Here is a 23,934-nt window from a genome sequence, read left to right on the forward strand (position 1 = left end):
AGCCAGAGCTACAATGGAATGGTTTAAATCAAAGCATATTAATGTGTTAGAATGGCCCAGTTAAATTCCAGACCTAAATCCAATTAAGAATCTGTGGCAAGATTTGAAAATTGCTGTTCACAGACGCTCTCCATCCAATCTGACAGAGCTTGAGCTATTTTGCAAAGAATGGGCAAAAATGTCACTCTCTGGATGTGCAAAGCTGGTAGAGACATCCCCAAAAAGACTTGCAGCTGTAATTGCAGTGAAAGGTGGTTCTACAAAGTATTGACTCTGGGGGGGCTGAATATTAATACACACCACACTTTTCAGATATTTATTTGAAAACAATTTTGAAAACCATTTATCATTTTACTTCCACTTCACAATTATGTGCCACTTTGTGTTGGTCTATCACATAAAATTCCAATAAAATACATTTATGTTTTTGATTGTAACATGACAAAATGTGGGAAATTTCAAGGGGTATGAATACTTTTTCAAGGCACTGTAAACTGCTTCCTTTACAGTGGCTTCACACGGACCCAGTGCGATCTCACTGTGCTTTGGGCAAAGTGCAGCTAACCTGAAGATTTCATGTGGGTTAGTTGCACTTTCCTTTAGACTTCTATGATGTCCTGATGTTTTGGTGCGATTTCGAAAAGCACACCAAAGATGCAGCATGCAGGAGTTTTGATACGCTTTCTTAAACCGCACACCAAAAGTGCAGAACCTCATAGAAGTCTATGGGAAAGTGAAGTTAACCTGCATAAAAACTGTGGGTTAGGTTACACTTTAGCAAAAGCTCAGTGGGCCAGTGTGAAGCCGCCCTTAGAAATATTCAGTGTTTTCTTCTTTTCCCTACAAAACCCTTATAACAAACATGAACGGTCAGTGCACACAATGTTTCAGTGAGAAAACTACTGTCTTATAGCTTGTTCACACCAGCTGCTTCATTGCAATGCAGCAGCTGGTTTGCGGTGCAGTCCAGCCCTACCAGTGACATGTCATGCAGTGACCCACGCTGCACTGAAAATAAATACAATACTTTTTTTCAGTGCACACGACATTGCACTGCGTTGCAGTGGTGTGAATTGGCCACACCAGAGACAAGCCATTTTATGTTGTCTTGAAGTGGAGGTGAAGTGGGACTGTGCTGGAATAGCCACACATTGCATTCCCACCACACCTGAGGTGAACAAACTCTTTAAAAGTGACAAAATCTTGTTTTTCCTTTTCTTAAAAAAACCAAACATGTCTATACCAACCTGCTGTGTTCAGTGGTTTTGCTCAGAGCAGCCCCAATCCTCCTCTTCTCTGGTTCCTTGCTGATGCTCTTGGCCACTCCCTCCTGTCGGGTGCTCCCATAGCAAACAGCTTGCTATGGGAGCGCCCGAGCAGGAACGCTCCTGAGTCACGGCTCTGCGTGTACATTCACACACAGAGCTGCAGCGTGGTTCCGCCCCTCCCTCCTGATTGGCTCACTGGCTGTGATTGACAGCAGCGGGAGCTAATGGTTCCAGCTGCTGCCTCAGCCAATCAGAAGTGAGAGTCCCTGGAGAACTGAGGCTCTTGTGGACATCACTAGATCAAAAGGTTTAGGTAAGAGATAGGGGGGCTGCTACACACAGAAGGTTCATTCATGCATAGAATGAATGAAGGTAAAAAACCTGGAAAGTTTAGAACCACTTTAAGGCTATGTTCACACCTATGCAGTTTGCATTTGACACGTTTCTGCATTGCATTTTTCATGCGATTTGCATTTTTTTTCTTGTTGCTAGGCAGACTTAAAATGCAAAACACATCAAAAACATGCCACATATGCATCAAAAACACAGCAAAAAAGCACTACATGCTTTTCTGCAGTGTTTCCACTGAAGTCTATAGAACCAAAAATGCAATTTTTTGCGTTCAAAAAAGGTGAACACGCAGAGATGTGAACGTGTCCCATAGGAAATCATGTTAAATGGACTGTAGTGTGTTTCTGCAAAACACAAAATGCTGCGGAAAACACTTAGGTGTGAACCTAGGGTAAGGCACTGTAAGGGCGCTTTCACATTGTTCTGTTTTGAAAAGAAACATGTATGCATTTTAGGTGCATTTTCTTGTTGGCAAGCACCTGTGAAACATGGACATGTGACTCAAAAAATGCACCAAAAATGCAACCACCGTGTATTTTTGATGCAGTTTTGATGAATTTTCCATTCATTTTCATTCATTCAAAAGCGCACCAAAGATGCAGCATGCAGAGCTTTTTAAAATGCACCGCCCCTGCAGTGCAGTGGTGTGAAGAGTCCCATAGGATTTAAAGGAAAATATTTATATCGCGTTTTGAGCAAGGTAAAAATGCAGCAAAAATGTAGTGTAAAAGGGCCTTATAAAAAAGGGGGTTCATTGAAAAAAGCAATAACCCAGAGAAACCAAATATAGCTTACCAATGTCATTTCAGTATATGATGCATTCAATCCCCCCCAAAAAAATACAGATAAAAGAGTACCTGACTTTCTAGTTTCTACATATATTGCACAGCTATCTGCAAGTTATACATATACTTACACCAAATTGTAAAGTCCCAAGAGACCCATTCCTCTAAAATCTGTTTTTGGGTCATCTCCTTGGAAACCGATTTCACACCACTGCTTAGAGACCCGCGCATCCAGCGGAACACCAGGTTTCAGCGTTTTCCACAGCTGTAATTTACAGATGATTCATATCACAAGATGTTGCTATGCTTCTTATCCAGAACATATACATTAAAAAAAAAACAATTATTCCAATGCAATCCACAGCCCTCAAAAGGAATAACAAGCAGCTAATGAATAAAGTTTATCTTAACCCAGAAACAAAAGTTTAATATATTGCAGACTATTAATCATTAGTTGTGGTGGCTAAATACAGTGGTGAAAATAATTATCCGATCCCTGCAGATATTGCAAGGTTGCCCACTTACAAAGAAATGAAGGGTCTACAATTTGTATCATAGGTGTATTTTAAATGACAGAGACAGAATATCAACCAATGGTGGTGCAGTTTGAATGGAAGAAAGAGATTCTGTGGACAGGTGTCTTTTATACTCATAACGAGTTGTCGTTAGGAGTGAAAGAATTAATGGAATATAACCGAATCCATTTTGTATACACTAGTACAAGATGCTTGTTTAACATACACATATATATGAAGTTTGTACACACTAACAAAACTGTCTATGCCAGCTTCATGTAGAAATAAGAGTTTTTGCAAACTTTACAAAACAGCAGATAATCTTTACTCTCATTTCTGAAAAGTTGTAACCACAGCTTGGGCGTTGGGTCAGATTATAGCCACGGTCTGGGCCGTTGGGTCAGATTATAGCCACGGTCTGGGCCGTTGGGTCAGATTATAGCCACGGTCTGGGCCGTTGGGTCAGATTATAGCCACGGTCTGGGCCGTTGGGTCAGATTAAAGCCACGGTCTGGGCCGTTGGGTCAGATTATAGCCACGATCTGGGCCGTTGGGTCAGATTATAGCCACGGTCTGGGCCGTTGGGTCAGATTATAGCCACGGTCTGGGCTTTGGGTCAGATTATAGCCACGGTCTGGGCCGTTGGGTCAGATTATAGCCACGGTCTGGGCCGTTGGGTCAGATTATAGCCACGGTCTGGGCCGTTGGGTCAGATTATAGCCACGGTCTGGGCCGTTGGGTCAGATTATAGCCACGGTCTGGGCCGTTGGGTCAGATTATAGCCACGGTCTGGGCGTTGGGTCAGATTATAGCCACGGTCTGGGCGTTGGGTCAGATTATAGCCACGGTCTGGGCGTTGGGTCAGATTATAGCCACGGTCTGGGCTTTGGGTCAGATTATAGCCACGGTCTGGGCCGTTGGGTCAGATTATAGCCACGGTCTGGGCCGTTGGGTCAGATTATAGCCACGGTCTGGGCCGTTGGGTCAGATTATAGCCACGGTCTGGGCCGTTGGGTCAGATTATAGCCACGGTCTGGGCCGTTGGGTCAGATTATAGCCACGGTCTGGGCCGTTGGGTCAGATTATAGCCACGGTCTGGGCCGTTGGGTCAGATTATAGCCACGGTCTGGGCCGTTGGGTCAGATTATAGCCACGGTCTGGGCCGTTGGGTCAGATTATAGCCACGGTCTGGGCCGTTGGGTCAGATTATAGCCACGGTCTGGGCCGTTGGGTCAGATTATAGCCATGGTCTGGGCGTTGGGTCAGATTATAGCCATGGTCTGGGTGTTAGACCAGGTATGATGTGACAGATAAGGCAGAAGAGTGTAAATGCAAACCTCATAGAAATAATTGTTGAGTTAAGGTAAAAATAATGTACATGTGTTTGATTGGATGGTCTGAAGGTGTGTCTGCCTAAAGGCTACAGTATAAAAACCCTGATTTTATGCCAATAAAGCTGAAGTGTTTGCAATCGCAACTGAGGTGACTTGAGTGCATTCACTTTCCAAGATCTCATAGCTGTGTCCAGGTGTGACCATTGGTACCTGATTGGGCCCTCAAGGAAAAGGAAAAAGACCACCTACCTACCTGCAAGGGGCACCTTCTTAAATTGACAGGACTAATCTGTGTACTAAGTGAGCACATATCCAGTCTGTGGGAGCCAGAATTATTGTTGGTTGGTAGGGGATCAAATACTTATTTTATTCACTGAACTGCAACTCCATTTATAATATTTGTATCGTGTTTTTTCTGGATTTTTGGTTGACATTCTGTCTCTATCATTTAAAATACACCTATGATAAAAATTATAGACCCTTCATTTCTTTGTAAGAGAGCAAACCTACAAAATCTGCAGGGGATCAAATAATTATTTTCCCCACTGTAATTCTTGTTCTTAGGGTTTTCCCCCCTTTCTTTTCACTTGGTGATCCTGCCAGTAACACACTACCAGTCCCATGGTGACAACACTCACTCATGTACTTGTACTGTATATATAGCATTGTCACAGAAATTGTGGTAGGACTACAGATCACCTCACACTCTCATCATCTCCATAACATGGAGGGGGGGCGGGGGGCATAGTCCTGTGAAGGTTTGATAAAACAGCTTGAGATAATATTTCAGAGTGCACAGCACAGCACTGGATTTCTAGCAGGATCAAGAGATATTTCTATGCATTTATTGCATTTTATTACATACATTTTAAAGAACAACTCTGAGAAACTTGAAAATCCTCTCTTGTAGCGGGGCTGTGTCAGCACTGCAAAGATTAATTGCTTGTTTAGTGTAGGGAGAATCTGAGCCCTTTTACTTACCTGATTCTCCGCAACCCCAGCAGATGGCACTCCCACCCATTGGTGGATGGTGGGCTGTCTCTATCAGGACCCTGCATTGGTCTTAAAGCAGAAATCCACCCAAAATGGGAAAGTTACGCTTTAAAGATTGGTCCCCCGCTCCCCATTAAGGATTGGCACCTTTGGGAAGCAGGGGGAGAGCAAGTACCCAAAATTCACAGGTACCTGCTCCCACTTTCACTGCGATCGCCGTGACTCCAATGCAGATCGCAGGATCGAGAGAAGCTTGCTATGCCTCAAATATCACTTAGTAGATCACTTCATGATTTCATTATTTATGAGCACAAGTGTTTTATTACCTTTCTCTTTTGGAAGGTTCTCACAAGTGTTAAATATATAATTTTTCACTTAAAGGTTGCACAATTGTTTGATACACATTTGTGTGTGCATGTGTTTTATATATATATATATATATATATATATATATATTCATAAATTTTATTATATATATATATTTTTTTTTTTTTTTTTTTTTTTTTTTTGTTTTGTGGTATTATGGTAATGCACTATTGTGAGTTTCTTTTTCTTTGAGGTTCTTCACAACAATCAACACTGCAAGAAATAGACATTTTTTCATTTCTTTTTATTTTTATTTTTTTTTTATTTTTATTTTTTTTAATTTTATATATTTTTTCGTTATTGAGACACTGGACTTTATATTATTGGATTTAAATCACAGAGACACTGGATTTATGATTTTGTAGAAAGTATATGGGGAATATTTTGTTGTCACATATATAGTAGATTTATTGAAAGAGGGTAGATTCCTGTTTGGATCTATTGATTTGAGTTTAAGCTTTCAGGGGGTTGAAAGTTTTTTTCCAATTTGGAATTGGTGTAGGAGCAAGGGTGGTTTTGGTTTCACATTATACTTATATCATTTTCACATTATATTTATATGCCTCAAATACCTTGAGTCTTTAGAATCACTTTAACGTATAAATTAAATAAAACATTTATTCCAAGACCTTAAAAAAGAATAAAAAGCAGCTAATGATTAAGTAAATTGATCACTTGTTACAAGAGACAGAAGAATGACAGCTCCCAGAGGACAATACAAAAAGACTACAAGGTAAAATCAGGTATCTTACTGTATATTGCAGAATAACAAAAGATATATTTGAAAAAACGTTAACTCAATGAAGCATAAGCTGTATCTAATATTGTCACTGAGCATAACCTCATCAAAGGGCAAAATCCAACACAATGTGAAAAAAAATAATTTTTTTTTATGTTTCCCATGTATCTCTAGCTTCCATCTCCCACTCAACCATGTAGAAATCTCACTCCAATGCATAATAAAAGCTTTCAATGATCTGTTTGGTCTCAGTTGTATTAACAGCCAGCATAAGGGCTCTTTTAAACTGGCGGTAAAAACAGGCGCCCAAGCCGCGGTTTTACTGCCCCTCCAGCTGACCATTGCAATTTCAACATTAATTATTGACATGCCTGCACACATGCTGCAGCCACGATGTTCTGTGTGGGGTTGCATGTTAAATTGCTATTCAACAATAAAAAAAGGTAAAACAATAATAATAATAAATAAAAAAGGTTTCAGGAAGCAGGAGTAGCACCTCCTGAACTCCAGACAGCTGCTGCTATTCTGCCCTCTAAAAAATGTGAACTGCACTGGATGATAAGCTTTACTGCCAGTGTGTTTGATCTTTCAAATGAAGATTATGAAAAAACGTTCACCAGAGCATTCAATCTTGCCATCATGGAGTCAACTAATTTCTTTTGAAAGCCCTTACAATTCTGTCCAGACCGGCTATTTGAATGGAACACCAGACATATTAAATAGGTTTCTTTTGTGTCTAGAACATGTGCATTACAATGTATGAACAGTTTCATCACTTCTCATCACTATGGAAGAAAATGAACATTCCGAAAGCTAAATTTTTAGAACAAAATTCTGTAAGTGTATGGCCAGTATGTAGGATCTATACATGTTTTCACACCAGATTCACACAATTTTGAAACACCCAATCCAATTAAAAAATATGTCAAACTTGGATGACAGTTGTGTGAATCTTGTGTGAAATATGTATAAATAGACTTTTGGAAATCAGGCTCTTAGAAGTCTAAGGCAGGGCGCAACTAGAAATCACAGTGTGCCATAGAAAAATCAGATACAGAATGAAATGTTCCGCCACTCATCTCACCTTCATAAGCATTTCTTCATGCTGTGAGTTCTCAGAATCGTATGCCTCCCTGCGCAGCTTCTCCACCTCCACACTTAGATTTCTGTACCCCACAATCTGCAGAAGGCAAGCCTGAAGGGAGACTGCCAACCTACAGAGAAAAATGTAAAATAACAATGTTCAATTGATATTTTAGATAAAATATCTGTAGAGACCACTCATCTATCACCTTATGCCCCAAATGCTGCAGGGCAAAATCAAGAGGCACCTTTCTGAACCTACGAATGTTCTGGAATGAAATGCTAAACTTACTGACAATGATCACAGCAAATATTCCTGTTTTTATGGTTAGCAATGGCTGGGACTTTATTTGTGCAATAAACATAACATTAAAGCAAACTCCTAATTAAAGTGACACTAAACGATGATTTTATTGAAAAAAATCTATTCGAGTATGTATTCTCAAAGTGGTTGTAAAGCCTTAAGCTTTCTGTTATTGGGATCACCCCAGCCCCTCCTTATACATACCTGAGCCCCATCGCGATCCAGTGCTGTGCCTGAGAGCAGCGGCTCCCTCAGCTCTGTTCCCTCCTCACAGGGCAGATCAATAGCAGAGGGAGCCAATGGCTCCTGCTGCTGTCAATCAAATTCTGATGAGGGATCAGGGGGGTGGGGTCAAGCCCCGCTGTCCGTGTCTATAGATGCAGTCAGCGGGGGTCGTGAGCGTGGCTGCACAAGTGCCGCCACAGGAAGTGGCTTTCTATAGGGAAACGTACTGAAGAGGGAGAGCCAGGAGCAAGGGGACCCGAGAAGAGGAGGATTGGGGCTGCTCTGTGCAAAACTATCTCCATATTCCTTTTCTCGCCGCCCTCTCTTGCTCACTCCCGAGATGTACTATGTACTATGAATGATGGGATTTGTAATGTGCATGCAGAAGTGTATGTGACCGAAACTAATGTGCACTTGTTATTTCAAACAAATAGAAGTGAGAGTGGAAAAGAAGAGGTTTGGGAGCTAACGGGATGTACAAGAAGGCAGAAAAACACAGAAACAATATAATGAAAAATAGATTAAAGGGCTGTTATGTAGTGGATGTGTATGGATTATTTTTGTAGAATAAAAGAATAAAGTGTTCTCTGATTGGACAAGGTGGGCAAGTAGAGTGGTGACATCACAATCTCCACCTGTCCAATCAGAGAACACTTTGTATTTATTGAGAAAATAGAAAGTGTTCCCTGATTGGGGCCAGTGCCAAGCAAGCAAAAACCTGTGTTCATAATGCAGCAGTGCAGCCACTCGGTATAGGCGATGGAAGCTAGTGGAGATCACTGGAGTAGTGGTGCCTACTACAGTAATTTCCAGCTTCCACAGGGATCCCACCAGTATGGCACATACATACTTATACTGGTCCAAGCTGGACACATGTAACTACAGTATGTAAAAACTGGCATACCTCACCTCGACTTTAGCTTTAATGCAACAGTAAATAATTGCAAAAACACACACAGAAGGGGGCGCAAACGCCAAGTGCATTACCACCATACAACTTTATTAAAAATCAAAAACAACAGTTGCACACTCACAAACATAAGTAGCATGCATGTGGTTGGTTTAGCTCTAAGAAAGGGAGCCTGTCTCTAGAAATGCGTCAGCCTTCCAACCATGTGGCACATGACCAGAAGACTTCACCTGTGGCTGGAGTTGTTATGTGATACAAAGGTGAGTGGGGGGAGACAGCGCTAAGATGCATCTACCCTGTGTGCGTTTGGGGATGGACCATCAGCATTGGGCGTTAGTAGAAGGTCCATGTGAAGGTGGTGTCCAAGTCCATCTGTAGTGGGGGGCTTGCAGTAGTATGGACTTGTCCGAGAAGGCAACCCTGAATGTAGACAGTTAAAATCAGGCAGATTTAATGGTAAAATTGCACTCATATAGATTGGTGACAAGTAGGCATGTCAAGTGATAGAGGTCTAGTGGGAGCATCAGGTCCTTTGGCCGTGCTCTGGGTGTTTTCCCTCTGCTGCGGTGGTGTCCAGGGCTCGGGGAGTAGCAGAGGGGCGCAGGGATGATGTCACCGCATGGACCAGATTTCCAAGATGGTGCGCATTCGGAGCATGCTCACTCCTTCGTCAGGCCGAATGTTCCGAACGCTCGCCATCTTGGAAACCTGGTCCATGCGGTGACATCATCCATACGAGCCTCCCTGCGCCCCTCTGCTACTCCCCGAGCCCTGAACAACACAGCAGCGGCGAGAAAGCACCCAGAGTGAGGCCAAAGGACCTGATGCTCCCACTGGACCTCCATCACTTGACATGCCTACTTGTCACCAATCTAGGTGCGTGCAATTTTACCATTAAATCTGCCTGATTTTAACAATCTACACTCAGAGTGGCGCTGTTGTTATGTGATACGCCTGTTGTTACTTATGTTTGTGAGTATGCATTTGTTTTTTGGTATTCAATAAAGTTGTATGGTGGTAACGCACTAGGTGTTTTCACCCCGCTGTGTGTGTTTTTAAAATCATTTGAAGATTTCCAAATCTTAGAAGGGCTGCAGCGGCTGGAGCATTATGTTTGAACACCATTAGGACTACCTGAGTGTTTTTGAGACTTCAACAGTAAATAATGCCTTACTGGGGATTGGTGTCCACGTTAACCTTTTTCAGAGTCAGGATGTCTTCTACGGTTTTCTCGATGGCATCAGGGTGCACGGCTACAGCACTCTGCAAAAGCTGAAACACAAGCAAAGGACATTGAGTCTGTTGTCACCACTGGAGGCCAAGCCTGAAGTGACTGTGAAAGCTGGAGATACCTGCACAGTACATTCCCTGGAACTGCTGACAAGATATCATTACATGTTACTAACTGGTCTTACCACATACAAGCTGTTTAAAGTTTTATTAACTGAAGGAAAAAACTTTTTTATAGCTTTAGATAGAGTGTAGAGGGATTCAAATGCAATCAGGTTTTTATTGCTACGTGTGTGCCTGTTAGGGAGATTCCCCTCTCTAATTGTCCTGTGACCATTACCACCGGAAGTAAAAGAAAATCCCAAATTTTGAGTAGTCACTAGAACAGGAATAGGACGGAAATCAATGGAGACCTTAGTTCTGGTGACTACCAGGGACTTTTTCTCACTTTCTGTTGTGGCTTTAGGCCAGAAAGTGAAGGGAAATCTCAACTGAAAACAGAGGACAAAAAAACATGACAGGGGTCACAACCCTCCTTAACCTTATGGGAGCACACTGTTTGATCAGATATAATAGATGTTATATCTGTTCGATAAAACCTGTTTATCGAATCACTAATTCAGACATTTTTCAAACATTTTCTTAATTAGCTAAAAGGAGTTTATTTAGATTTTCTAGTTCCTATCCTGGAGTGTAGAACAGTCAGTCCCTATGTTGTGCAGATGAGGACAGTAAGTGGGATTCAGTAGTTTGGCAAAATACAACTGGACACGGCTGACACCAAAAGTTTGCAAAAATACTGCGTGTTATCAGCGCACAACAAAGAATTAGGAGCGGAGTCATTTTCTCGCACACCAACAGATATATTTTTGTACTTGCAGGGTCTTTAAAGGGATAAAAATGGGGAAATGTGCACGTATTACAGAGATGTACTGTGTATGTGTATATACAGTTGCAAGAAAACGTATGTGAACCCCTTGGGATTACGTGGAGTTTTGCATGAATTAGGCATAAAATGTGCTCTGAACGTCATCTAAGTTACAACAATAGAAGAACACAGTCTGCTGAACATAATACTACACAAATATTAGATGTTGCCATGGTTTAATTGCACATAACATGTAAACATTCACAGTGCAGGGAGGAAAAAGTATGTGAGGCCCTAGCTTAATGACTTGTTCCAGAGCTAATTGGAGCCAGGAGTGAGCCAACCTTGACTCCAATCAGTGTGATGATATTGGATGTGTTGCTGACAGCTGTCCTGCCCTTAAAAAACACACACCTGTTTTGGGTTTACTGGTTTCAAGAAGCACTGTCTGATGTGAACCATGCCTCGCAGAAAAGAGCTCTCAGAAGACCTACGATCAAGAATTGTTGACTTGCATGAAGCTGGAAAGGGTTACAAAAGTATCTCCAAAAGCCTTGATGTTCATGTGTCCACGGTAAGACAGACTGTCTACAAATGGAGAAAGTTTAGCACTGTTGCTACTCTCCCTAGGCATGGTCGTCCTGTAAAAATGACTGCAAGAGCACAGCGCTGAATGCTGCATGAGGTAAAGAAGAATCCCAGAGTGTCAGCTAAAGACCTACAGAAATCTCTGGCACATGCTAACATTTTTGTTGACACATCTACAATAAGGAAAACATTAAAGAAGAATGGAGTACATGGGAGGACACCACGGAGGAAGCCATTGCTGTCCAAAAAGAAGATTGCAGCACGTTTGAAGTTTGCAAAAGAGCACCTGGATGTTCCACAGCACTACTGGCAGAATATACTGTGGACGGATGAAACCAAGATTGAGTTGTTTGGGAAGAACACACAACACTATGTGTGGAGAAAAAAAGGCACAGCACACCAACATCAAAACCTAATCCCCACTGTAAAACATGGCGGAGGGAGCATCATGGTTTGGGGCTGCTTTGCTGCCTCAGGGCCTGGACGGATTGTTGTCATTGATGGGAAAATGAATTCCAGAGTTTATCAAGACATTTTGCAGGAAAACGTACGACCATCTGTCCGCCAACTGAAGCTCCGCAGAGGATGGGTGATGCAACAGGACAATGACCCAAAGCATACACGTAATTCAACAAAACAATGGCTGCAACAGCACAGAATACGCCTTCTGGAGTGGCCCAGTCAGAGTCCTGACCTCAACCCGATTGAAATGCTGTGGCATGACCTTAAGAGAGCGATTTACACCAGACATCCCAAGAATATTGCTACACTGAAACAGTTTTGTGAAGAGGAGTGGTCCAAAATGACTCCAGATCGTTGTGCAGGTCTGATCTGCAACTACAGGAAACGTTTGGTTGAGGTTATTGCTGCCAAAGGAGGGTCAACCAGTTATTAAGTCCAAAGGTTCACATACTTTTTCCTCCCTGCACTGTGAATGTTTACATGTTATGTGCAATTAAACCATGGCAACATCTAATGTTTGTGTAGTATTATGTTCAGCAGACTGTGTTCTTCTATTGTTGTGACTTAGATGACGTTCATAGCACATTTTATGCCCAGTTCATGCAAAACTCCACGTAATCCCAAGGGGTTCACATACTTTTTCTTGCAACTGTATATATATATATATATATATATATATATATATATATATATTACATTTTATCTTGACATACACTTTAGCCTTCACTGGCCAGCATTAGAGTGGAACTAAAACAAAGTAAAAAAAATCATAAACTGGAAAGTTCTTTATTTTATAAAAGACATGCAATGTCTCTTCTGCAATAAAATATACTTACCTGCCTGTTTGCAATCTCCTCTAGAATGCACAGAGAGTTCCACAGGTGCAGCTCAGTTTACATTCTGGCACACTGCCTATGTGCTGGGTTGACTACACTCCTGTGCATGTGCAGAAGTGACGTCATCCTGTGCCAGCCATTCAAGATGGCTGAAAACTGGCTTCCGAAAGAGGCTGGAGAGAAGATGCCAGTAATGGACTTCATGGGCATCAAGGTAAGTAGTTTTACCTTTAGTTCCGCTTTAACTAGGACTTGGGTCATAACTACATGGGTTTAGCAATGCCTATTGAGTCATGCTAAACCACATCCATTTATAATGTGTTTAGGGTGCTGTAACATCTCTCCCTTTTCCCCCTATTTGGTTTCTCATGGTGACGCTATGCTCACCACTTCTGTAAATCCAGGAAAACAAGAGCTTCATTCCTGTTTGCTGAATTATGATAAAAAGTTTTAGTTCCGTGTGAAATGTCACATCCAGTGATGTTGCAGGCTCTACAGAACGGAGCAGGAACGGTAGTCATGGTTACCTAGATGCATATAAGGATGTGAACATCACTGGGCGGGCTTTTCCCTGATGAAGCCACGTGGTTGGTGGTGAAACGTGTGGGGGCAGAGCCTAGTGACATAATTGCTGGCTTTTTACAGAGCAGGAGTTTTTAATTGCAAATCGCTATTTTACTGCTTTTATCATTTGAGTGACATTCTGGTTTATTTTATGTGGAATTAAACCAGTATTACACTATGGGGGATGTCCTCTGTTCTTTCTATATGTGGAGTTAGGCTGAGAAGAGTCCCGTTTTATACTGTCATTGAAGGGGTGCCTGTCATCAGCTCTCTGCTGCCATCTAGAGCATCGTTTTGGAATTACCATGCTTGGTTGACCTGTATTAGTTTATGGGTCCACAGTAGGAGGCGAGCGGTCATCCATATATATTTTTAGGTGGAGGAACATTGAGTTAAGGTGGAGCACCGTGTTTTTCAAATAGACTTTATTTATCCGGAGCACGTCGTAGTGATTCTTCACCATTCAAGCACCTTATTTGATTTTCACCATTCAAACACTTTATATGTAGATTGTAAACTCGAAAGAGCAGGGCCCTCAATCCCCTCATGTTTTGCATTGTATTGTTGTTGTTCTGTCACATGTTCTGTCCCCCTTTGTAATGTACAGTGCTGAGCGAACTATTGGCGCTTTATAAATACTGTATAATAATAATAATATTATGTATATTTATATTTCATATTTTAATTGAACTATCACGTTTGGAACTGTTTATGGACTATTATATCTATATGAGTTAGCGCAACACCATTTATGTATGTTTTATGATTCCTGTTTTCTAACGCTCTATAAAAAGGCAAAGCAGTGAGGCTCTGTATTCATAATTACAGCATTACATTTTGTTTTTTTTTAAATCCAAGCAGTGTAATTAACTTGCAAACATAAATGTGTAGTGAGCGCAAAGATATAAACGAGCAGCTAGCACAAAGTGGCAAACCCACCTATTCCACTAAATTAAAAACACATAAACAAAGGTACAGCACTAGTATATGAACCTACGTGTGGCTGTCACGCCGCCGATTCCATGCGATGGTCCGGCGGCCATCTTTATGAGTGTTTGTTTTGGTTTTAATACTCCACGTGGCTGCGTTGGTATTTTAATAAAATAGTACGCTACATGCCATTGCCTTTGGGCTCTGTTATGTGAGTTCTTTTCTAGGATGTGCTACATTTGGATCAATTGCTGATCGGTGCAGGGGAGGTTAATTTCCAGGAATGTCCATATAAGAGCCCATGCCGTAGTGGATGTAATTTGGGTATTTCTCTATTTCCTGCAGTGCAAAGATACATCTTTTGGAGGGATTTCCATACAGAGCCAGTTTATTTCTTGCTTCTGATGAGTGCATAGTGGTGGAGGATTGTCACAGATGTCACTTCACATGGCTGGTCACCACTGATTCACATAGTATTGTTGGACACTATTGGACTTTATGATATTGAATATTATTCATATTATTCACATATTTGTCTTTTGTTCATATACTAGCGCTGCACCTTTGTTTAAGTGTAATTAACTTAATTTGCCTTGGCATCAGCCTCTTGCAATCCACTGTGCAGCAGAGCTCAGACTGAGGGAGGGGGCAGCGCAATGAGCCAGGTATGCTGAAGTGCTCATGTGCTAGCAAGGAGCATGCTTGCAGGAGAAAGAAGAGTATCTGACATAGGAGCTCATCAGTTTTCTGTTTGTCTTTTTACTGTCCAGTCATGGGCTAAGGGAGAGATAAGACCTATAAGTGCTATTTAACTATAGGAGCTAAAACATCAGTGTGACCCACAACAAAATTTACAGGTGCCACTCAAGGCTCCACCAGGCCCTCTTACATGACAAACCACTAAGAGTGCTGACAAGGACAGACCTCATCCCAGCTCAAAACATCCAGTACAGAAAGGAAGTCCTGAAAGTCACCCATCACAGCAAATCCCTGTGAGGAGGTGTATGACAGCCCCAGCCTAGGCTTCATCCAGGCCATGCCCCCAACACATTTTACTCCACTCCCGGATTTTAATCATGATTAAGCTTCGGGGGCAGAGTGAAACGCGTTGGATGCATGGCCTGGTTGGAGCCTGGGCTGAGGCTGTCATACACCTCCTCACAGGGATTTGCTGTGATGGGTGACTTAAAAAAGCAGGTCTGCCAGACATGGTCGTTGTGTGTGACAGACTGGACAGAAATACAAATATTGAGGGTACATTTACACCAGGGGAGGTGGGACTGTGTTAGACGGCTATTCCAGCACAGTCCTACTGCAAAACAAGGCACAGTGCCTTGTCTCCGATGTGGCTGGTACACACTTCTGTGTTGTGGTGTGCAGACGGTGTGCGATGAAAAAAAATAAATAAATACTGCGTACAGTACTTTTTCTCAGTTCAGTGCGGGTCACTGTACCCTGGCTGATAGAACTCTATGAAATGTCGCAGCGCAATAAATCTGTGTACTTAGCTGGTTGACTGGCATCCGGCTTCAAGGGAAACCTGACGGCCATGAAGAGGTTAGAAAATGACCTTTCCTGTCTAATTAAGAGCCATAAGACCGGGATGCATTTCAGCATAAGGCTAAGGAATAATTCCTTATTTCACAGCATTAATATCACTTAAGAAGGAAGCTGCCACCGGGAAAACAGGCTCCACTACTGAGCTACAGCTTAACCAGCGGCAATCGATTCATTTTCATTTTTTTTTTAGAATCATTGCTTTGGTTTCTTTAAGCCACTTGACAATGTCACCAGAGGTAATCAGCTCTGCAGTGCTGGAAGGGCATTAGAGAAACTAATCTGCAGAGCTTACCACATTTTCTTACACAGTGATGGTTTTAGAAAGCAGCTTGCCTATTACCATGTGGCCTATTGTAGAGTCAAACAAAAACCTTATTTGTGCTTTCATATCTCAATAGCTGGGATGAAAAGTAGGGCCGTGCTTTGCATGTATGTGATTGTAGGCAGCAATACACCCTAAATTAGTAACTTACCCACTCAGTTCTTTGTATTTTTATTCAAGTCCCCAAAATCTGCTTATCACATGGGAAAACATCACAATGTGATTGCTTTATTATAGTGGTTGTAAACTGCTGCCATGAAATATGAATAAAGCATATCCCTCCATAGTGTGTACTGGTCTCAGTCCAGAGTACTAAGTGTCATTTCTGTTTGTTGCCTACTTCCTCTGTTATCTGCATGAGTCATGTCTGTTCAAGTGATTCTATTTACTTTAATGCATTCCTTGCATTAAGGTAAAAAAAACGTTTATGCATCAGTATTGACCTCTCACCCCCCATATACTTACATGAGCCCTCATTCAATCCAGTGCTGTGCATGTCTGCAGCTTGTCTCTCCCCTCACTCCTGGGTCCCACAGGCTTTGCTGAGGCAGTAGGAGCCACTGGCTCCCACTGCTGTCAATCAAAGCTAGCGACAAGGGAGCAGAGGGGGGGGGTGCATCCTGCTGTTTGTGTCAATGGACACATCAGCTCGGGCTTGGGAGCAAGCACACAGGAGTGTCCTAATGGAAACGGCTTCCTATATCACTAGTCAGGGCGGAGGAGTCAGGCACATCAGCGGGGGGGGGGTCCCGATAAAAGGAGGTTTTGGTCTGCTCTGTACAATTTTCTCCAGCACACAGCCTGTGATTGACAGCCTCAGCTCTAATCCTGTGTGCTGTGTGAAAGGAGGGGGGGTCTCTTCCCTCTAAACTCTCAGCTCTTCTCTCTGAGCTCTAGAGAGTTGAACTTCAGCTCCCAGCCCCCTGCTTTCTGGAAGCTCAGATAAGCTTTATGAATTCTGGACTTTGAGTGGAAGTAGAAAAGGAAAACTTACATAGGAGGATTTGTCTCTGTGTATGACCTGAGGCCAGCTACTTCACTGGGTATATGTAAGGGTTTACAATGACTTTAATAAAGTTTTGGACATTATTTTGAAGATACATGTGTACTGGTGATACAGTAAATGCTTTATCTTACAGGTAACACACTGGCTGTGCATTTTGGTGCATTGCTAACCAAAGTTAACTCTAAATCCCCAGTGTTATATCACACAGCAGTGCATTGATGCATATGCTTTATATGTTTTGCGGCAGAAGGATAATGCAGGACCTATCTGTCATATGTTGAGTTGCGCCAACAGCCCTTTAAAAAGAATGGACTGCATATCTCAGCGCACCTCAGTGCATTATAATGTAAGTGTTGGAGTACACTGCGACAAGGTGTGAATGAGCCAAACACCCCCTTCCCTCTCTCTGACCACAACGTTATTACCTTCTCTGTCTCCTCGTCCTCAAACACCTGCCCCTCCAAATGTCAAATAATTACCAGCCGAAACCGCCGCAACCTGAACCCTGCCCCCTTCCACTCTGCAGCTGATCAACTTTACGACAGCAGCCTTCCCCTTTCCTGCCCCGACCTGGCCACGACTGCCTATAATAACTCGCTGTCAACCGCTCTAGACTCGCTAGTGCCTTTAACCACAGGAAGCATCAGACCCCGACCGCTTCAGCCATGGAAGACTGATCACACCAAAACTCTCGAACGACGCAGTCGTGCGCTGGAGCGCCTATGGCGCAAAACCAGATCCCAACTAGCGTTCACCCGTTATAAATCTGCCATCCACACCTACACCTCCTCCCTCCAGGCTGCCAAACAAGCCTACTTTCTGACCCTCATCAATACCCTCTCTTCCAATCCTCACCGGCTCTTCTCTACTTTCAACTTTCTACTCTCTCCGCCCCCACCTCCACCCAGCACCTCACTCACCGCCCACGAGATTGCCAATTCGCAGGGACATCGCCGCTGCTCAGACTTCCACCCCACCTATCACTTCTCACGTGGTAACCCCCTCAACACCCCTCTCCCTTGGCCTCACCACGGTCCAGACCTCCACCCCACCTAACATCCCTCACACTGAAGCCCACTCAACACTCCACTCCTTCGACCTTACTACCACTGAAGAGGTCACTAAGGTCTTCTCTAAAGGTCGCCTCACCACCTGCCCCCTCAAACCTGTCCCCTCACAACTCCTATGATCTCCCTCCTCCTCCATCCTACGCTCCCTCACCCACATTTTTAATCTCTCCCTCTCTCTGGCGCATTCCCCTCCTCTCTGAAGCACGCGCACATCACTCCCATACTTAAAAAGCCCTCCCTGGACCCCACCGACCCGAACAACCTCAGACCCATCTTCCTGCTGCCATTTACATCCAAACTCCTTGAGCGCTTAGTCTATAATCGCCTAAGCTCTCACCTCAACGACAACAACCTCCTCGACCCCCTACAGTCCGGCTTCCGTCTTCTACACTCCACCGAAACTGCCTTACTCAAACTCACCAACGACCTGCCAACCGCCAAAGCCAATGGTCACTACTCAGTGCTCTTACTCCTCAACTTCTCCGCAGCTTTCGACACAGTCAACCACCCCCTCCTCCTCAAAAAACTACACTCCCTTGGCCTCAGAGACTCCGCTCTCTCCTGGCTCTCGCCCTACCTATCACAACGCTCCTTCAGCGTTAGCTATAACGCTACCACCTCCCCTTCACTCCCCCCCCCCCCTGTTGGGGTTCCTCAAGGTTCTGTCCTCGGGCCCCTTCTCTTCTCCATCTACACCTCCTCCCTTGATACACTCTTACGGCTTCAACTACCACCTCTATGCCGATGACACGCAAATCTATCTCTCGATCCCTCGCCTCACCCCTTCAGTCTCTGCCCCGAATCACTAGCCTACTGAACGACATATCAGATTGGATGTCGCTCCACTTCCTTAAACTGAACCTCTCCAAAACCGAGCTCCTAGTTTTCCCCCCAGCCCGCGTACCCCCCCCCCCCACTGACTTCTCCATCACGTCCAACAATGCCACCATCAGGCCCACCCCGCAAGCCAGAGTACTTGGTGTCATTCTAGACTCCAATCTATCCTTCCAGCCCCAAGTCCAATCGCTAACAAACTCATGCAGACTCCACCTCCGCAACATCTCCAAAATATGCCCATTGCTAACCCCAGAAACTACTAAGCAACTCATCCACTCCCTCATCATATCACGACTGGATTACTGCAACTCCCTCTTCACTGGCCTGCCTCACCTCAGGCTATCCCCGCTGCAGTCGATCCTGAACACGGTGACCAGACTCATCCACCTTACCAACCGCTCCGTTTCCGCCACCCCCCTCTGCCAATCCCTCCACTGGCTTCCGATTGCCCAACGGATCAAATTTAAAATGCTAACACTGACGTACAAAGCTGTCCATAACTCTTCCCCAAACTACATCACTGACCTAATATCCACATACCACCCAAAACGCACTCTCCGCTCCTCACAAGACCTCCTTTTCTCTAGTTCCCTGGCCTCCTCATCCCATGCCCGCCTCCAGGACTTCTCCAGGGCATCACCCATCCTCTGGAACTCCCTGCCCCAATCCATCAGACTATCACCTACTCTCCTCTCCTTTAGGCGCACCCTGAAAACCCGCCTCTTCAGGGATGCCTACCCCACCCTCTGCTAATTGCTGATCTCCTCCACTCTTCCTACCACTCCATCCCCCACAGCTTTTCCTCCCGTACCACTATCCCCTCCCTCCTAGATTGTAAGCTCCAAGGAGCAGGGCCCTCGAACCCCTCGTGTATCGCATTGTATTGTTATTGTACCGTCTCATGTATTGTCTCCCATTGTAATGTACAGCGCTGAGCGAACTGTTGGCGCTATATAAATACTGTATAATAATGAGCACTCCTAGACAAGCTGAATCCCTTGCTGGCTTAGAATTTCATTCTTGGACTCCAATGGTGAGGTCCCTGCTATAGCTACCATGAACAAAGTTCAGAAGGAAACTGTCACAGTTTTCTATCAATTGGCCATGGTGGTTCCTGGAATAGGGGCTGTAGTTCCATTGGAGTTGAAAAAATAAATACTAGCAACAGTGGAAATTCAACTTACTCAGATCTAAAATACAGTTTTTACATGACATACATCTACATATTTGCAAAAAAGAGAAGACTAGGTGACCAAATATATTGTAAATATTATGTCCTGCGGCTCCCTTGCACTATAAGGTGGGCGCCTGGCACTCGCTTTTAGCTGATAATCACCATGGTGAGCACATTTTACAATGTACAGAAATAAAAAGCTCCTTGGTGTAGAACCATTTTATCTAGCAGGTGATGGATGACTGATAACAGTCATGCTTTTAAGTCTGCAAATTCCAGTTAAACCCAATTGCCTGGGTCATACAATGTATTATATTATCATATAATGTAATAATAGTACTTCTAAAACACTTCTGGCTAAAGACACAACACATTTTACATAATGGTTTAAATGTAAAAACAATAATGTAAAGGGCCATAGTCCCATAGGATTAAATAAACAAGTATGCTTTTATTATCCTAAATATGTCCATGATGGGGTCTTGCATATGGAAATGGTTATTGTAATGAATCTGTATTTGAAAAACTCTTTGCACCATGTTGTTTCAGGTGGATATTGGGAATGTCCAGTGTTTATTCATTCTTAGGAGCGGAGGAAGCACGTTGGTATACATGGCTTTGGTAGACCCTTTAGATGTGTTGGGCCGAGGTTATTCCGTGCCTCCAAAGTCAGCAGACAAATGTGAAAATCATTTCCCTTTTTTACTGACAACCAGAAAACCGTGTGGGGGAAAACGGGGACATGTGTGATTAGCAGGCTACAAGTGTCAGCAATCTTGCTACTGCAAGTAACCTTCATGGTTGCAGGACCTTTTCTGGTACCTTTTCTTGTAGCCCCATGTACAGTTGTGTTCAAAATAATAGCAGTGTGTTGAAAAAAGTGAAAAAAGCTCAAAATCCTTCTAATAGCTTTTATTTCCATACACACAAATGCATTGGGAACACTACACATTCTATTCCAAATCAAAACATGAAGAAAAATATATCAAATTTGTGTTGTTCCTCTAAAAAAAAATTGAAGAAAAGTGAATATTGGACTGTTAAAAAAAATAGCAGTGTTTGTATTCTTCTTTACAAACTCAAACATTCACTATATAAACTGAAAAATGTTTGAAGATTTTGCTTTCCTTTGAATCACTTAATGAATATTTAGTTGTATAAGCACTGTTTCTGAGAACTGCTGTACATCTGTGTTGCATGGAGTCAACCAACTTCTGGCACCTGTGAACAGGTATTCCAGCCCAGGATGATCGGACTACATTCCACAGTTCTTCTCTATTTCTTGGTTTTACCTCAGAAACTGCATTTTTGATGTCACCCCACAAGTTTTCTATTGGATTAAGATCCCGGGATTGGGCTGGCCACTCCATAACGTCAATCTTGTTAGTCTGGAACTAAGATGTTGCACGTTTACTGGTGTGTTTGGGGTCGTTGTCTTGTTGGAACACCCATTTCAAGGGCATTTCCTCTTCAGCATAAGGCAGCATGACCTCTTCAAGTATTCTGATGTATTCAAACTGATCCATGATCCCTGGTATGCGATAAATAGGCCCAACACCGTAGTATGAGAAACATCCCCATATCATGATGCTTGCACAACCATGCTTCACTGTCTTCACAGTGTACTGTGGCTTGAATTCAGTGTTTGGGGGTCGTCTGACAAACTGTCTCCGGCCACTAGACCCAAAAAGAACAATCTTACTTTCATCAGTCCACAAAATGTTGCGCCATTTCTCTTTAGGCCAGTCAATGTGCTCTTTGGCAAATTGTAACCTCTTCAGCACACGTCTTCTTTTCAACAGTGGGACTTTGCGGGGGCTTCTTGCAGATAGCTTGGCTTCACATAGGCGTCTTCTAATTGTAACAGTACTCACAGGTAACTTTAGACCTTCTTTGATCTTCCTGGAGCTGATTGTTGGTTGAGTCCTTGCCATTTTGGCTATTCTTCTATCCATTAGAATGGTAGTTTTTTGCTTTCTTCCACGTCTTTCAGGTTTTGGTTGCCATTTTAAAGCATTTGCGATCATTTCAGCTGAGCAGCTTATCATTTTCTGCACTTCTTTATGTTTTCCCCTCTCCAATCAACTTTTTAATCAAGGTACGCTGTTCTTCTGAACAATGTCTGGAACAACCCATTTTCCTCAGAATTTCAGAGAGAAATGCACTGTAACCAGCATGTACAACATTTGCTGCCTTCCTTCCTTAAATAAGGGCAATAATTGCCACCTGTTTTTCAAAGAATGAATGACCTCATTAATAGAACTCCACACTGCTATTATTTTGAACATGCCCCTTTCAATTAGTGATTCAATTACACAGAATCAGCAGCATGCATGTCATGCCTGTTGGGTCTGTTGGATTTCTATTACTCTACTACACCTGCTAGTAAATTATTTGCCATGTAGAAATATAATTTCTACCAAAAACAGTGATTGATCAGGTAGTGATGTCTGACTGCTATTATTTTAAACACAACTGTATAAAGCATTACAGTAATCCAGTTGGGAGTGCGTGGATTTGTTTTGTTAGGTCTTTATTTGATATGAGTTGCTTGATAAGAAACTGATGACAGTTGACACTTGGGGCTTATTTAATAAAACTGAGTGATGCAAAATCCGATGCAGCTCTGCACAGTAATCAATCAGCTTCCAGGTTTTATTGGCAAAACTTAATTGAACAGTAGGAAGCTGATTGGCTACCATGCACAGCTGCACTAGATTCTGAGTGCTCCAGTTTTAGTAAATCTACACCTTGCTGTCTAACTCATGGTACAGAAGTACCATGTGATCCGGTTGCAATGCGTTTTTTTAAAGTATTGCATGTACTACTTTTGTTGTGGATTTTCAGCCCATTCAAATGAATGGGCTGAAAATGCACAGCACTCAAATCGCACAGGAATAGAACAGAAATGTGATCATGTCTGGGCTTTTAAAAAGAAAAAAATTATACTAACCAAGGTGGATGCAGCATCGACCCCCCACTGGCTCTGCACTAAGAACAGAGTGATCGAACACCAATGATTGCTCAGTTCTCCCCTCCACTCTGATCAGAGAGCTGTAACTGTCAGTCTCCAGCTCTCTGCTCTGCCCCTCCAGCGCTCACTGGAGCACCGGGCTGTTCATGGGGTGGGAGGAGCTGGCTTGTGCTCTCCACGGATCGCTGAGAGGCTGAGTAAGGTGCCGATCCAGGCTTCTGGGTAGATCCCAACCATATGGTCAGAATTTTTTCAGGTCGGCTCTGTGATGTCAGCCAACAGGGGGCTTTAGCCTCCCGTTGGCTGAAAATTAGTCACAGGAGTGCAGAATAAACTGCACTCCTGTGATCCATAGAAGTACAGCCAAAAAAGCTTTAAACCAAAAAGCTTTAAACTCCCATGATGCACTAGCCCAACATTTGTCTGAGTAGTCTGTTATCCACACCAAAAGTCAGAAATGAGGGTAACATATTCAATAAACATTTCAGTTGGACCTCAGTGTCATGAACTTTTGTACCGGTCACACCTCAAAACCCACCTCAGAGCTTGATGGTATTGGTGGCCTACATCTAATAGAGAGTTTACAAAAACCTACACCCTTTTTTCTGACTGTTGGTGAGGATAACACACTGCTCAGACA

General features: G+C 43.1%; 1 protein-coding gene across 3 annotated transcripts in view; it reads right to left on the reverse strand.

Annotated features, from left to right (window-relative positions):
* Positions 1–23,934, reverse strand: part of ELMOD1 (ELMO domain containing 1) — a 188,221-nt gene that overhangs the window by 38,898 nt on the left and 125,389 nt on the right. For all 3 annotated transcript variants that reach the window (XM_089687305.1, XM_089687303.1, XM_089687304.1), the window contains exons 5-7: positions 10,048–10,145; positions 7,436–7,565; positions 2,536–2,669 (exon numbers count right to left, since the gene is read on the reverse strand). In XM_089687305.1, coding sequence (XP_089543431.1) covers positions 2,536–2,669; positions 7,436–7,565; positions 10,048–10,145 — 362 coding nt within the window. The remainder of the gene's footprint in view (positions 1–2,535; positions 2,670–7,435; positions 7,566–10,047; positions 10,146–23,934) is intronic.

Source organism: Staurois parvus, unplaced genomic scaffold (assembly GCF_062004578.1).
Source record: "Staurois parvus isolate SC_StPar_1 unplaced genomic scaffold, SC_StPar_1.0 ptg000422l, whole genome shotgun sequence".
Classification (NCBI taxonomy): domain Eukaryota; kingdom Metazoa; phylum Chordata; class Amphibia; order Anura; family Ranidae; genus Staurois; species Staurois parvus.